The following is a 16,336-nucleotide window of genomic DNA, read 5'->3' on the forward strand; positions in this document are numbered from 1 at the left end:
TGGAGCAGCACCGAGCATTTGGCCAGCGCTGCCGGGATGGTCCCTCGAAATTGGATCTAAGAACTCGCTGGGATTGGATCTAAGAACTCGCCACCGCCTGAGCAGTTGGATCAGAAGAGACGTAAGAACCCTAAACGCCCTAGTTAAGACAGGAAGAAAGAAGACCAGCGCACCCTCCAAAGTGCAATGAGGGCCACTGATCTAGGCCACGAGCCTTCTTGATAGCTCGTCGACCCCGTCCAGGTAAGTATGGAGTAAAGAAGCACGGTGCGCTCGTCTTGTAGTGGGTGCTCGGGGCGTGTCTGCCTTCGCGCGGCGAGGCGGTACTAAACTATCGCTCAGCCAGTGTGTCCGTGTGGCCGTCCGTCTCCGCTCTGCCTCCTCGCTTCCTCTTGGGCTGCGGCTGTTGGGCCCTTGATTCCGTGAGTGGACTGCATGGAACACAGATCGGGGCCCTGATCCACCAGCACAGGTTTTTTCTGTTTAAGGCCACGCGAAGAGTATAGCAGCGGTCAGCGGGTGGAGTCGGCACCGGCACGCCGGCCGTCGGGACCGCGATGTTGGCCGCCGCCTGTCCTCTCTCCGCCGTCGCCGGTCTCCTCCCGACCTCTCTCTCGCTGCCCCTCCTCCTCGCCACCCTCTTACTGTCATTTCTTACTATCAGTTCCAGTGTGGGTTTTAGATGATCACCCGAGCAGCTGCAAGGAAGCTTTTCACAAATATCAGATTGAAGAGGTATTCTTTTCTGCTATCTTCTATGATTCTATCTTCTTTGAAATCCAGTGATGCTATTTACCAAATCTGCTTGCTTGGCACGTAGTATGGATGGTTATTACAACTTGCCTTTCTTTGCATGGTCAGGTGGTGTTTTGGTGCTGAGCTTGTATACCTGTGCAAGCGCCTCAGGATCCCTATAGTAGAGGTATCTGTTAACTGGACCGAGTCACCGAGATACCTGGTTTCAAAGTGCACATGACAATTGACAAGCATCATGCCCACGGACACATGGTATTCGAGCTCCTGCTGATCAAAGTAGGTTATGGACTGGGGGATATGGAAAATCTACTCGTAGATCCTGACATCCTATGCTGACTAGTTTCTGCAACTTAGTTTATCATCACTCCTATACAAAACTTAGTTCATCGGCGGCAGATGCATTTGTAGAACTGTGCATTTCTCTGAGGGTTTTCAAAGCAAGAGAACCAATTGACATGTAACCTAGTGTGTTGATCATAGAGATGTTGACAGATATAGGCCAAATTTGTTGTCCCAGGCTCCCAGCTGATGAACTCAGACTGTGTGTGACCTTGATTATCACAGAGGAGAGCTGAACTTGTTACTAGCTTTGGGAATTGGGACCTTTGGCAAATGCAGTGCAGAACTGAATCTGTTGTGCTGACTTGTTTCTGATGACGTGACCTTGACAAGCAACAAGCATTCATGAGTCATGACAGATATTTTTTTTAAAAAAAATCTTCTATCAATCACTTCAATTCCGGTAGGGCGGACTCCAACGGTTCACCGGCCCCCTCCCCCCCGTCGGGGTGAAGCTGTGCTCCCCGGCGGCTCCAACGACGCTCTCTCGAGGGAGGGTTCTCCGTCGGGGGAAAGAGAAGGCTTTCCCCTTGAGGGCATGTTCGGTTACATCAATCCAGAAAGATATTAGAGAGGATTAAATCTTCTCCTAGTCAAAAATGACTAGGAGTTGACTAGGAGGGGATTTAAACCCCTCCAATTCCCTTCTAGATTGGTCTGTGCTCTGACAGGTTGACGGGGACGGGAGCTCTAATTTACTCCCATCCGTTAATTATTGTGTTTAGTTATAAAAGGAATCACGGTAATTACTGTGTTTATTTATAAAATGTATCAGTTTAAAGCTTTATAATATGATAGCAATGTGTATTATTTTTTAAAACTCCAAGAAATAACATATAAAAGACAAATAATCCGTTTAAAGAGTAAAGGTGAGCTGAATATGAGAAATGATTTAAGAGGAGGAGAAATAGATGAAGAATAATTGAGAGGTAGATATTTAAATACGAATACGAATAATGAGATTTGGGAGAGTAGAATGGTTGGAGATAACCATATGGGTTAAAACTTTGCTTCCACTCGCCAGTCGCGTTGCAGCTTAGACTGACTGCAACGCTGAACCCTTCGCCACCCCTCCCCTAGCACTGTTCACGGTTTAGGGGATACTGTTCACCCCTTCCCTCCGCAGCGCTCGCCGCTATCCGCCTCCCCTCGCTGCGACCCTCTTCTCTCTCACGCCAGATGCAGGGCGTCACTGTGCACTCCCCCTCCACTGCTTCGCGCGGAAGACTCCGCCCGCGGCACCGACCGGAAGCTTCGCGGTCGTCTTCTCTCCCGTTCGAGGCGCATGCGTTTCGGCGATTCGCGACGAGGCGACGGCGATTCGGGCGCGCTAGCGTGTCGTTCCCCGTCGGAGCTGTGGACGACGAAGTGGAGGTGGTGACCAACCAGCTCCGGTCAAGACCGAAGACGAAGCGGGCGCAAATCCGGCTCCGTCGAGGTTCGTCGCGACCGCTTGGTTTCTTTCCCCGTCCGACCATCGACGCCTTCATCGGATCCGCAAACCAGCTGTTGGATTCGTCTTCTCCCCGCCCAAATCTTCGGATCTTGAGGTACGCCCTTCGACCCATATTGTTTATGTTAATCTTGCGCACAACTTTGAACAACTTATTACTACGGCAATCCAGTAATCCTTTCAACCGTAAGAAATTTCATCCGAAAAGAAACGATGAATCCCCAGTTCACAAATTTCCGCGGATCTGGTCTGCCTTTTAGGGTTACACAATTGTAAGGTAGTCACCCGCTGAATGTCCTTCATACTTGGTCGAACTAAATTTGGTTGTGCTTAGTATTAGGGCCAGAGGTTCTTCACCTTCCATTATTTTGTAATCCCTACACTACGGACTAGCTTCCATACTGCCTTCAAGTGTAGTCTTCTGGAATTAATTTTGGATGAACACTGTCCACAACAACAGCTCATTTTAGCAAATGTACTAGAGTGATTCATCGTAGTGTGCCCCACAATGTGTTACTTCATCCAACTCAGTGTAATGTTCATTGTTTATTATACTTTTTAAAATTCTCATCGACATAATCAGATGGGGCATTACCTGTCAAGTTAGTATGCCTCATGTTCATTCATATTGTTAGGTGTATGTCAACCCTTATTGTGTTCCTCTACTTCCCCCCAATTTGTTTGTCACCCTTGTATACGAGTGGAGGATAGTGAACTATTGTGCACCTTCATATAGTAGGTTTCTATATTGTTACAACAACTAATTTATTTTTGTTGCATGTATTGTGTACAACCCTCACGTATTTCAGAATATGTGCTCATTAACATTATGTTTTCTTCACCAAGTGGTGGTATGACCAGACAGTTCTTTATTATGTACATTATGTTTGTGCTTGCATGGAGTACATAGCTTGTTTTTTGTATCCTTGAATGTTTTCTACAACCCTCACATTACAGTAATGTTTCTGCTGACATTGAGTGCATTGTTTGTTAATTTTCTCCTTAACTGTTTTCTACAAGACTGACATCAAACATTTGTTACTGCTGTACAATGAGTGCATTGCTTGTATATTCAGTCCATGACCACATGATACAACAATATTTATAAGTCTATAGGCAGCTATCACAAACAACTATATATCGAACTAGTCAAAATTTTTTATTTCTAATTCTCATATGTTGCCCTTACCAGTCATAACATTTGCAGTGTTATACTTCTATAAATATGTTATGTTCCATGCTGCAATATGACTGCTACAATTCAAATCATTACTTGTCGCATGCAACATAATTGATAATTATTTTGGGCTGTATTCAATTCGTTACGCCTTTATGGTTCATAAGGAAATCGTAGTGTTTGTTCATATATTATTCTTTGCAGCACAGTTCCGAATGGCATCCTCGAAAGAAGAAACCATGAAGTCTTTGGTTAAAGTACTTGTCGACTGTGCCGAGGATGCCACAAAATCCCTTCGTGGATTAGTAGATCATGCATGACGAAGAGATATTAGCTAGAACCCTCTTTGCCATGAAAGAAAAACTTGATTTGCTTCACCAAGATGCCTTAGAGGCAAAAGTCCAAGCTTTTCCTGAAATTGCTAAGTACGAGGGGGATGACATAAGTGTTGAACCGACATCTCCTTCGACCCCTCCAACAGTTACTGAACCATCTGTCGACGAAGAGGAGTTCTACTGCCCGGATGTGAGTGACGAGTGGTACTTCAGCGACTCAGATAGGTCAACTCGTAATAGCTATTGGAATATTTATTAGTTCAATGTATTCCACCTGTACAAGCAGGATTGGCTTTTGAACATCCCAGTACTCGGGTTCTCGTACTTGTCATGTTGTCGAACTAGTCGTGTGATGTATGTCTAAGTCTCCATGCTACCTCGTCAGCTTAAGTTAGTATGATGTTAAGAACGTTGTCGTCTGTGAACTATGTTGAATCTTAAATGTTCTGATGGTACTCCTTAATAAGTTCATTACATTATGGTACTATTATTTTCGTGTGTTCATATGGTTTGTCTTAAGTATAACGTACCTCGTTTTGTCGATTGGCTTCACTTTGTATCATATGACTAAATGTGTGCCATCTCCACATATCCTAGCATGGACCCTGCCAACAATGCGACATCGTCGCAGGCGATGTCAAATCCCTCAAATGCCCAGCAATTTCCACCACCACCCCCCTTATGGCCAACGGGCTACATGCAACAGAATCCAGTCGATTGCAACATCATGGGAAACATTAATTTTCCTAGTCCTGGTCAAGGTCCAACTACAATGTGGGCTCCAATTCAGCCAGGGAATACTAGTTCCCAATCAACCATGATCCCTGCTTCCCAATCTGCACTATATTGGAATCACTACATGAATTTTGTGAGGAAACCTCTTGGGTCGGTTGGAATGAGTCCATACACAGATTCTTATCCACCATCACTATCAAGTACACCGTTGCAGGGTTCGAACACTATACCTCAAATGCCTGTACACTTGGAGTCAGATGCTGAACACAGTGTTCAGGACATCAATAGTCCTGAGAAAAATGCACCTCTAGTTCAAAAACAAAAGAAATCTAAGGAACAAAACTTTACAGCACCAGAAGACAGACTCCTTTGTACTACTTGGTTGCAAATAAGTAGTGACCCTATTGTCAATACTGGGCAAAGGAGGGAGGTCTCTAGGCCAGAATTGAAAAAAGGTACAATGAACAAAGGGGGGAATTTCCTTGTCGACTTAACAGAGCACTTAGCAGCAGATGGGACAAGATAAGGGCTGATGTCAGTAAATTCTCTGGATACTACGCCAGAGTCCTACGAGAGAAACAAAGTGGTCTAAGTGACGACGATAAGGTACGACTTTTGAAACGATGATTTTATGTACTACATGTGTCTCTGCTGCAACTAATTATATAATCAATTCCAAATTTGCAGACATCGAAGGCAGCCACTTTGTTCGCTCATGAGGAGGGCAAACCATTTCATTTTATGCACTGCTGGCATCAATTGAAGGGGGAACCGAAATGGGAGAGCATATGTCAAGGACACTCGTTTAGAGGATTACATGCAAGATCAATACCTTCTTCGGGGTGTCCATCAGTGGAAACACCGGAGACTGACAGTGGATCCGCTGGGCTCTCAGGAAAAAGGCCCCGTGGCCGTGATTACAGTAAAGCTGAGAGAAAGAAAGATGGTTCTTCTTCGTCCCCGGAGTACTTAAGCCGATTACAAGAAATTACTGAGAAACAAATACAGAGGTCCATAGAAAAGGGGAAAAAAGAAAAGACCACTGAAGAAGACAGGGAGATACAGAAGAAGAGATTGGAATTGGAAGCCCAAAAGTTAAGCATTAGACAAAGGGAACTCAAACTTGAAGAACTGAAATCGGCAGAACAACGTTTGCAGATGCTGTTGTCGACAAACGAAGAAGATGTAGATCCTGAAGTTTGGGTTGTGATGAAGGAACAGAAAAAAATTGCAGCAGTTCATATTTACTTTTGAGCAATCGTGAACGGTTCTGTTCGATGTGCGCATGGGCTGTTGAGACATGTTGAGACAATTTTATCTTACTTCGTTTACGAAATTGTATTATCAAGAACAGTATTTGTTTGGTCCAACCAGTGTATCTTAAGTTGTTTGCTGTTGTATTAGACAATAATGAGCTTGGATGTCATAAATGTTTGAACAAGATTATTGCCAATCGAATGGTATGTTATATATTGTACAAGAAAAAATGAATTCTGATGTTGCGTTCTGTGTGCTACACAAAAACGTAGTATGTCAACTAAAATGTAGTCGCCTGTATGGAAAATTTCGGAAACGTAGCTTATTTATTCGAATACAAACTTAGACGAAAACACATTACAAGTACTGATAGTAAGTGCGAACTAAGCAGCTACGACACATAATTATTACATACTTCCACGGTGATTCCATAAGTGCTCCACAAGATCATTTTGAAGGGAGCACGATCTTTCTTGGCGACGTAGATCAAAGTGGTTAATAACCCATTCGACACGGCCTTCCGCTATAATTTGAGATGAATCAATCCTTGAAGAGTTGTCTCCGAAATCAATGTTTGCAGCAAATGGCCCTTCGTCTTCGACGATCATGTTGTGCATGATGATGCAAGCCGTCATTATCTCTGTCAAACGATTACGATCCCAACCATAAGCTGGTCCACGGAGCACCGCCCACCGGGCTTGAAGAACTCCAAATGCACGCTCAATATCCTTTCGGCAACTTTCCTGCATCTAAGTGAAGTAGACTTTCTTTTCCTCGTAAGGGTGTCGGATTGCTTTCACAAAAGTAGGCCAGTTGGGGTAAATACCATCAGCGAGGTAATAACCGAAGTTGTACGCATGACCATTAACTGTGTAATTGACAGGTGGCATTCGACCAGTAGTGATTGGGTCAAATACGGGGGATCGGTGGAGCACGTTAACGTCATTGTTTGTCCCAGGCATGCCAAAAAATGCATGCCAAATCCATAGATCATACGATGCAACTGCTTCAAGTATCATCGATGCCCTACCATTTCGACCACAAAATTGACCTCGCCATGCCGTTGGACAGTTCCTCCACTCCCAGTGCATGCAATCGATGGATCCCAACATGCCAGGAAAACCCCGCGACTCACTATTATGCATGATGCGAGTAATGTCATCTTGAGTTGGAGTGCGTAAATACCAGACACTAAAACAGGCAATGATTGCGCGACAAAAATGATGAAGGCATTCCCTAGCCGTTGATTCCCCAATTTGAATATACTCGTCTACCGCATCAGAAGGTAAGCCATAAGCAAGTATCCGCATGGCCGCACAAACTTTTTGTAATGGTCCTAGTCCGGGCATACCAGTAGCGTCAACTCTTTGTGTAAAGTAAATATCGTGTTGTTGAAGACCATGCAGAATGCGGAGAAACAAAGGCCTACTCATGCGGAACCTATATAAATGGTATTGCATAATTGTCAAAACTTGAACAAATCATAACATAAGACAAATGTATGAAGTGCGCACCTTCTACGAAACACATGCGGTGGATACACTGGGTTAGCGGCGAAGTAGTGATGTTGGATGAGGTTTTCTCCAGCGAAATGATCTCTGTGAATGACACGGCGGGGTATACCCGACCGTCGGCGGTGATGGTGTTGAGCCGCAATGTTGAGGGTTAGTAGGTTGACAAGCAAAAGAGTTTCGTCCTCACTATCACTCGAATCACTCGAAGCAAACTCATCTTCCGTATGACTCGGAGACATACCGAACTATGGATAACTTGATTCACTCAGTAGTATGGGCGAAGAATATGGGAGAGGTTGATTGAATATATATAGGGGAGAGCAAAGGGGGGGGATCGCTTCCATTGAAAGCCATCCGTGGCTTCGTATGAAAGGCAACGGTGTCTTGCATCGTAAGTTAGTCGTTGCTTGCACCGTACGACTGATAGGTTTGTCTTCTAAAGTAAGTGTGCTTCAGATAAGTTTGTGCACATATTAATGGAACAATTCCGAATACCGCTAAGGTTAATTAATTTTAAATGAAATGATGTAAGAAGGATTACAATTAAATAATATAATATTTGATTTTGTACATAGTATGTCTTAATTAAGAGGAATAATTAAAAAAATAATTTTGTTCACCAAGTATCATCTGGTAATCAAAACGTGTTCAAAAAAACAATAAAAATAAAAAAACAAGTTGGTTATGTTAGTTATAGGGAAATGTATATTTAATGAGTAGAGGGATATGTAGGGTAATATTTAAGGGGAACGGTTGCGGGATGAGTAAATATAGGGGAGAGAATCCTGCTGACGTGACTGCATAGTAAGATTTAGGGGGAAAAATTTAGGGGAAACGGCTCCGGATAGCCTTATGAAAAATGGCGCAGGGCGAATGATCAAAAGTTCAAAACCACAATGCCTCGCGCCTGGCGGCCATGAGCTCGGCCACATGCCGCCGCGGCTTCAATGGCAAGTTCCGTCGCATCGCATCCGCGCCGTCGCCGCTTCTCCACCGCACCGGCCTGTCGCCACCCGCCGACTGTGGCGCGCGGGCTGCGGAGCAGCACTGCCTCCACCTTCTAGAGCGCTCCTCCGCGCCGGCCGCCGTCCTGCAGTCCCTCGCCTTCCTCCTCAAGTCCGGCCTCCACGCCAACCCGCTCGTCCTCACCAGGCTCTTCGCGTCCTCCGCTGCTGCGGCGCCCGCGCTGCTTGAGCCCCTTGTCGCTGCGCTCCTCGTGCCCTCCGTCCCCATCGACGCGTTCCTCGCCAACACTCTCATCCGCGCGCACGCCGCCTCCCCGCTCCCTTCGGCCCGCCTCCGCGCCGCCTCCTTCTTCCCGCTCATGCTCCGCAGCGCCACGTTGCCGAACAAGTTCACCTTCCCGTTCCTCCTCAAGGCCTGCGCCGCGTTCCCGGGCGTTGGTGTCCAGGCGCACGCCGCCGCTCTCAAGTTCGGGTTCACCACCGACCAGTATGTTTCCAATACTCTCATACACATGTACTCGTGCTTCGGCGGTGAGTTTCTTGGGGACGCGCGGAATGTGTTCGACAGAATGGCCAAATCGAGCGCGGTTACTTGGAGCGCGATGATCGGCGGGTATGTGCGTAGCGGGCTGTCGAGTGATGCAGTTGGGTTGTTCAGGGAGATGCAGGCCAGCGGGGTGAGGCCAGATGAGGTCACAATGATTGGTGTTCTGGCAGCAGCTGCAGATTTGGGAGCGCTCGAGCTTGCTCGGTGGGTTGGCCGGTTTGTGGAGAAGGAGGGGATTGGGAAATCTGTGACGCTGTGCAATGCGCTGATTGACGCTCTCGCCAAGTGCGGTGATTTGGATGGGGCTATGGCAGTGTTCCAGGGGATGAAGGAGCGGACTATTGTTTCTTGGACGTCAGTGATTGACGCACTTGCAATGGAGGGTCGTGGGAAGGAGGCTGTGGCGGTGTTCGAGGAGATGAAGACTGCTGGCGTGCGGCCTGATGATGTTGCGTTCATTGGGGTGCTCACTGCGTGTAGCCATGCTGGAATGGTTGATGAAGGTTATGGCTACTTTGAGTCAATGAGGATGGCATATGGCATTGATCCTAAGATCGAGCATTATGGCTGCATGGTAGACATGTTCGGTCGTGCTGGCATGGTCGAGCGGGCAATGGAGTTTGTTCATAAGATGCCCATGAAACCAAACCCAATAATATGGCGGACGCTTGTTGCTGCCTGCCGTGCCCATGGCAGGCTTGAGCTCGGAGAAACCATCACCAGGAACCTTCTAAATGAGTACCCGGCACATGAGGCCAACTACGTCATGCTCTCCAATGTCTATGCGCTGACACGGAGGTGGAAGGAGAAATCAGAGATTAGGAGAGAGATGAGCAAGAGAGGGATCAAGAAGGTGCCAGGTTGCAGCCTTGTTGAGCTCGATGGGGAGGTCCATGAGTTCATAGCTGGTGACGAGTCGCATCCACAGTGGAAAGAGATATACATGATGGTCGAGGAGATGGCGAGGGAGCTCAGGCGTGCTGGGCACATCTCAGCTACATCAGAGGTTCTCCTTGACCTTGATGAGGAGGATAAGGAGGTTGCGCTTCAGTGGCACAGCGAGAAGCTGGCGATTGCATTTGTGCTACTGAGGACTCCTCCTGGTACACAGGTCCGCGTGGTCAAGAATCTCCGAGTATGCTCTGACTGCCATGCAGCAATAAAGTGCATTTCGCTGGTTTATAACCGGGAGATCATTGTGCGTGATCGCAGCAGGTTCCATCGCTTCAAGAATGGCTCCTGCTCGTGCAATGATTTCTGGTGATGCAATTGTTTTTCACCAATTTATCCTGTTTCTGGCTGCCCATCAAAGAGGGCAATTGCAGAAGATGATGGTAATGGTAATTTATTTCGAGGGGGCTTCTGCAAATCTTTCAAGGTTCGTCTGTTCATTTGAAATATGGAAGATTTTGGTAGCCAGTAGTTACGATGCTTGTTTAAGGATATTAGAAGCTGTGTTGAAGTGTATACTTTTTATATTAGTCCCTGGACTAAAGGAACTAAATAAACCCTAATTTTAGTAGCAAACTATTAGCTCCAGCGTATTCAAACACTCCCTAAGTCTCGTGGATACACATTAATAAAGATCACTTGTATTGTATGCACAACCACAAGTTTTTCAATTTGATTTATTATTTTTGTCTTCACTGCTCTATACGGCGTTATCTGTGACCTACCCACCCCCGATTGACATCCTAGGGGGTATTTGGGAACAAAGTTTTTTTTTTGCAGTATTGAAGCAATACTGTAGCATTGAGCAATTCTGTGGTATTATATACTTTGAGGTGTTTGACAACTCATCTGAAATCTCTGTATACTAAACTGTAGTATTGTAAATACTGCACTTGTTTTGTAGTTTTGGAAACTTTAGTCTCAGCCAAAGTTTTTCTCTGTAAAGAGAGCGCCAGTTGGGTCCCATTTCGTGATGGGCTGATGGATATGTGAAGGTAATGGCATGGGCTTTGAGGCCGAATTTTTGCACGAGTGCCTTCGTCTCCGCGCCGGCTGGACCGCTGTCTGCTGTCGCCAGCCATCCGCGCCGCTTGGACCATCTGAATAGCCCCAAAGTGTGACTGTGTGAGAGACTTGTTCCGGATTTTGAACACGGCTGGGCAATATCTCGAACACCCACTGACGACAGCGCTCGTCGGTTGCCGCGAGTGGGAGAAAAAAAAAGGATGCAAGAACTGGGGACGCGACGGCCTGCCAGCTCTAGGGACGCTGCGTACAAAGGCCGGGAAACCAATTGATGCGTACAAACTCACGCTCGTGCGAATTTAAGCGATATTTTTTTAGGAGAAACAAACGTGGCAAGAGTCAAAGGAGACGCACCTGCCTCTGCCGGATGGTGGCATCAGTTCTACTTCCAGGAGTACTTCTGGTAGAGGTTTTTCTTTTTTGAAAGCTTAATAGGCAAGCAAGCACAAAAAAAAAAAAAAAAAGATGGACCCGCCAGTCAAACAAGCCCTCGCATGGCGGCTGAAAGCTTCCCCCAGTTGACCTTTGTGAGCCGAATTCACCTTGCTGCTGGCTGCTGCTACCACTGCAAGCTGTGTGCTGGCATTGACGGATCCAACACTGACCGGCAAATGTGGATTTCCAACCGGTGATGCTGCTGCCCTGCTTTGCTTCTTCTAGAACGAATGGAAGGCACAGGTTGACATTTTGGTGAGATGAGTAAAGTGGTGTATCCGGTCCGGTGGTGTTGGGTCGATGACATGACATCAAGGAACTGGCGCTAGCTGGCGAGCGATGAAAGTCATAATGTACTCTGGGGCCGCCTCGAATTACGTAACTTAAAACCAATTTGATGCAAAGCACACAAGGACAGTCAGCACAAAATTTTAAAAGTTAGGCTCGAATTGAAGCATGAGTCAACCTAAAATCACCTAAACCTACCGGTGATTTGATGACCTATAAAACTTCATTGGTCCACGAAAAGGAAGAAACAAAAATCCTCCAAAACGGGTTGATGTACCCGCAGTGGGTGGATCCAGAAACCTTCGACGATCTGGGCAAAGATAATACTTGTACCGTAAACATATACCGGCTGATTGGTTGAGTGCCTCTCGCGCGCAGGTCTCCCATGCGCCTGGCTCCTCAGCGACGGTCATCAGCGCCATCTCCATACGTGCAGGCGGGCAGCGAAAAATAGTTCTAGCCTGCACGACCGCATGCTGGTCAGCGTCCTCATATCCAAGCAACCAATCAGAATCTCGTGCTTGGTCAAAGCACGCGGGGAGCCTGGTTATCTCTACACAGGCAACCAATCACGTAGATAGCTTTCTGTAGCTTTTACTCACATTTAACTATATTTTATTTACTCACATTTTACTAATGGAGGATGCTGTCTAGCCATAGACACGGTAGATGGAGAGAGGGAAAGATTACTTGATTTGAATGGAAGAAGTCATGACTCTGATCTGAAGCGGCTGGTCCTCAACTGTGGAAGGTTGGGGTAGAGGTGGGGGCAACGAGGTCGCCTAAACTTTCGCCGCGCATTATTTTACATAATACATTTATTCATTATATAAACCAAAGTTTCTGTTTTTTTTTAAATACAGCCCACGTGTTTCTTAATACACACGGTGGCTACCACATCTCCCGGTATATGCGTAAGTACAGCATAGAGACCGAGTACTCCGTCTATATACTTTAGATTATTAGAAGAGGCAGGTAACAAACAGCTCGGAAGGAACCAGCTTCACATGTCTGTTGACCAAAACAAAACAAAACGAAAAAAAGTGTATCCTGTTTGGAAAACGATTTGTTTCGGGATCTGTGATGTGCATGCCTACGTGAGGATGGACCTACCTAATCCATCCATGTGTAGCGTGATGCGCTGCTACTTGTGTTGTTTAATTATGAGCACAGAGACCTGCTGCCTTGGTTATTTTGGAACAACAGTCTGCATAGGGCAGCCCTTGACTTGTGCTCCTCCTCACTCACTCACTCACCCCTGCTGCACTGCACTGGTTTCTCTCTCTTGTCTGTCTGTCTGTCAGCCAGCCAGTCAGTCAGTCTTGGTTTTGCAACGGGCAGGTGGGACACAAATGTGGGAGTTGGTGAGCAGATCCAGCCCCTGTTTGTTTGGGATTTTTACAGCTTCTGGCCACCAAAAACTGCTGCAGATCGCCAAACGCCCCAGCTTTTCAGCCAGCTTCTATAAGAATCGCTTAAATAAAAACCGTCCAAAATCAACATAAACACAAAATCGGTCGAATCGTCATGATAGTAGGAATCTGTTGCTTTCTAGATCCTGAACCCTTTGGACCACTTCATCTTTCTCCGCACGTAATCCACACAATACTCAGATTCTCTCTACAGCCAGATTCTCTCCACAGCCAGATTCTCAGAAAAGCTGGTCAGAAAAAAGCTGAACCAAACAGGCCCTGTTTATGACTGCAAGCTGATGAATGGTGGTGGTGGACGTTTGCTTGCGTACATAACATGCAGAGGAAGGAAAAAAAAAGAGAGTCAAACGCCGTATCCTGTACTGTCCGAACCGAATGCAGCACAGGTACATCTACTCTACATTGAATATATACAGCTCCCGGCGTCTGGGGTTGGGTTGGGGTTTGACCCGTAGCAGAGCAGGGCAAAAGCAAAAGCTAAAGCCACTCCTCCTCCAGTGCCTGTCCACTGCACGTCACGTCACATGGGCACTTGAACAACTGCTGCCTGCGGCGAGGCGATGCCATGCCATCTGATGATCTGATCTGCAGTCCAGTTAATCCAGCACATGTTAGTTAGGTTGATGAGTTGTACTACTCTCTACTACTCCACCAAAGAAACAAACAAAAGATAGTACAGTAACAGTGACCATGCATCTCTCCTTCCCAAGGTGGACGCATTGGTTGCATTGCATCATCGCATTGATCCAGCACAAGGCGCAGTGGCAGTGGCAGCAGGGAGTTGGTTGGTTGTTGATCGTTGGGCGATGGCGATGTCGACGGCGACGTCCGTGCGCGCGCACTAGATCTCATGTCCGATCAATTCCATGCATGCCGGTTCCCGTCGTCCCCGGCCCCGGCTCCAGCTTCCAGGTCAACGATAGAGCAGGCCCCGCTCCCGTCGCGCCATTAACAGAGACAGACAGACGTCCACGAGGCCGTCGATCGAAATCCAAACCCCGGGGGCCGCGGCGATGTGCCGGGGAATCGGGTTCCTCACTCTGTCTCTCTCTCTCTCTCTCTCTTTCTCCCCCACGCATACGCATGCAATCCAAATTAATTGCAGCCACACACATGCGGCGTGCGACCGGCGACCAACTCAAACGCCGGACCTTGTCGTCACCTTGTGGGGCGCTGCCATGCCAACGCCAACGCCAACGCCAACGGCGGCCTGCCTCCCCCCTCCAGTTCAGCGACAGACGGGGCCAAAAAAATCCACCCGCCCCGCTGACCTGCGTGGGTTGGGTAGTTGGCTCTGCGTGGGACGAGTGAGAGAGCATCGCCGAGCCGGGCACGTGAACGAACGAACGGACGGACGGCTATGCTCTCTGCTGCGCCTGCGCCCCGCCCCCAACCACTCCCTCCGCCTCCGATTTCGGCAGCGCACGCTTGTTCCGTGCTGTTTCGGCGCCGCGGGCCGGCGGCTTCGCTCACGCGGCAATCGTCGGCACATGCTTAGAGATGGAATTCATCACCGGTTTATAGCATCTCATACTCATTCCAATCACGTTTGATCCGTCCTCATACCTATCTTCATACTCATTATGAGTGCAAAACTCATCCCATATACATCCTCATTCGGGTTCCAGATCCCTAATGTATCTTCATCCCTAATTAAGGGATAACTAGGTACTAACATGTAATACAAACAATCTAGATTTCACACATCATCACATTGACAAGCACTTATCCATGAACCATGATTCATTCATCCATCCATCAGAAAAGAAATAAGTACTTCGAGACCGGTAGAAGAAATGGAGGAATAAAGTTTGCTCACCTTTCTTGGTCACAATCTGATTTCGTTGGTGTCTGAGAATCCATGGTCGTCACCGTTATCTGGGCAGGGACGTAGCATATGGCTGGTTATTTTAGGTTTTTTTGCTAGTCTGCTAGTTGTCATGTCGTGTTGCCTTGTTCAGCTAGGACATGGGCCTGATGCGCTGACATGCTGGGTTTGGTGGCCGGCTCGGCCTCAACTCATTCATACAAACACGGCAGGTGTACACGTATGAAATACCCATGGATAATCGGGTTCGGGTTATTGCTTCTAAAACCCATACCCATTTACCCAATGGGTGGAGATTTTGTCTCATATCTATACCCATAAGACAACTTTTGTCTCATACCCGCAATCTAATAGAGGAATTACCCACGGGTTGGCGGGTATCGGATCCTCATTGACATCTCTAACCATGGTACTAATGGCGCTCTAGGTTTGTGGCCTATCAGGTTCATCAGATGGATACACCACTCTAATAGCATCGTCAAAGAACCCTAAACTTATATTGATAATACACATCTAGTGGCTAGATTTTACGTACAAAGTCTTTGAATTAATGAACTAACACGGGTAACTCCGCTAGTGCCATGTTGGATGATACTCATGTATAGTGGTGCGGATATTTTTAACAGTAGTAGATGGTTTTGCTCTCCACCGGCATGTTGTCTGGTTCTATTTAGCTGTCGTTGTGTTTGTGCCTTTCATTGTCCAGTTGATCAAGTTGTTCTCAATTTTTACAGTCACTGACTCCTAGTGAAAGACTGCGTGTATTGTCATGCTATATGCATCAACAAAAATATGGATTGGCAGCTCTTCAAAAAAAAATTATTACGACTTCATGTAATTTTAAGGGCCAATTCTTTATATGTCATCGAAAAATATACTCATTACTTGTGTGTAACTAGCCTCACATGTCATACACAAAAAAATATACCTATATGTTACTCAGTGGCACACAAGAAATAAGTATAAAATTTAATCGCATAATATGAATTTTTCCTAATTTGAACCGTGCATAGGAAGGGAGCAGCTGAAAAAGCCAACGGCTGGCCAGAGCAGCCGTAAATAAACGACAAAATAAACCCCAAAGCACAAAAAAAAACCTTTCCAGCCAGTGTGTAGACAGAAACAAAAGGATCAGCAGCAAGGCAAAGCCCACAAGGACGCAGACGCGGACGCAGAAGGTTGCATCAGGTTTCCGCACCGAGGAGCGGATGGGCCCCGCCTCCACGACGACGCTGCGGACCGGGCCGAGGGCGGTGGGCCCAGCAGCTGTCTGCCGCCTGCCGGGGTCGGAGTCTCA

At 46.9% G+C, this 16,336-nt stretch overlaps 2 protein-coding genes, 1 long non-coding RNA gene and 1 pseudogene across 3 annotated transcripts; 2 read left to right on the forward strand and 2 right to left on the reverse strand.

The window, feature by feature from the left end:
- Positions 1-113: 113 nt before the first annotated feature.
- Positions 114-251, reverse strand: LOC111589432 (uncharacterized; annotated as a pseudogene).
- A 241-nt stretch (positions 252-492) lies between these two features.
- On the forward strand, positions 493-1,317 carry LOC103625759 (uncharacterized). Its single transcript, XR_552518.4, has 2 exons — positions 493-735; positions 862-1,317. It is a non-coding gene; the product is annotated as an uncharacterized lncRNA (long non-coding RNA).
- A 5,033-nt stretch (positions 1,318-6,350) lies between these two features.
- Positions 6,351-7,845, reverse strand: LOC103625760 (uncharacterized). Its single transcript, XM_008646157.3, has 2 exons — positions 7,567-7,845; positions 6,351-7,492 (listed from the first exon to the last, which is right to left on the reverse strand). Exons 1-2 carry the CDS (start codon positions 7,803-7,805, stop codon positions 6,802-6,804), a joined length of 930 nt encoding a protein of 309 aa, XP_008644379.1. The 5' UTR covers positions 7,806-7,845; the 3' UTR covers positions 6,351-6,801.
- A 618-nt stretch (positions 7,846-8,463) lies between these two features.
- On the forward strand, positions 8,464-10,602 carry LOC100279406 (uncharacterized). The gene has a single exon (NM_001152418.2). The coding sequence runs from the start codon at positions 8,483-8,485 to the stop codon at positions 10,340-10,342; it is 1,860 nt and encodes a 619-aa protein (NP_001145890.2). The 5' UTR covers positions 8,464-8,482; the 3' UTR covers positions 10,343-10,602.
- The last annotated feature ends 5,734 nt before the right edge of the window (positions 10,603-16,336 follow it).

The sequence above is a fragment of the Zea mays genome, chromosome 5, assembly GCF_902167145.1.
Source record: "Zea mays cultivar B73 chromosome 5, Zm-B73-REFERENCE-NAM-5.0, whole genome shotgun sequence".
Taxonomy (NCBI): Eukaryota; Viridiplantae; Streptophyta; class Magnoliopsida; order Poales; family Poaceae; genus Zea; species Zea mays.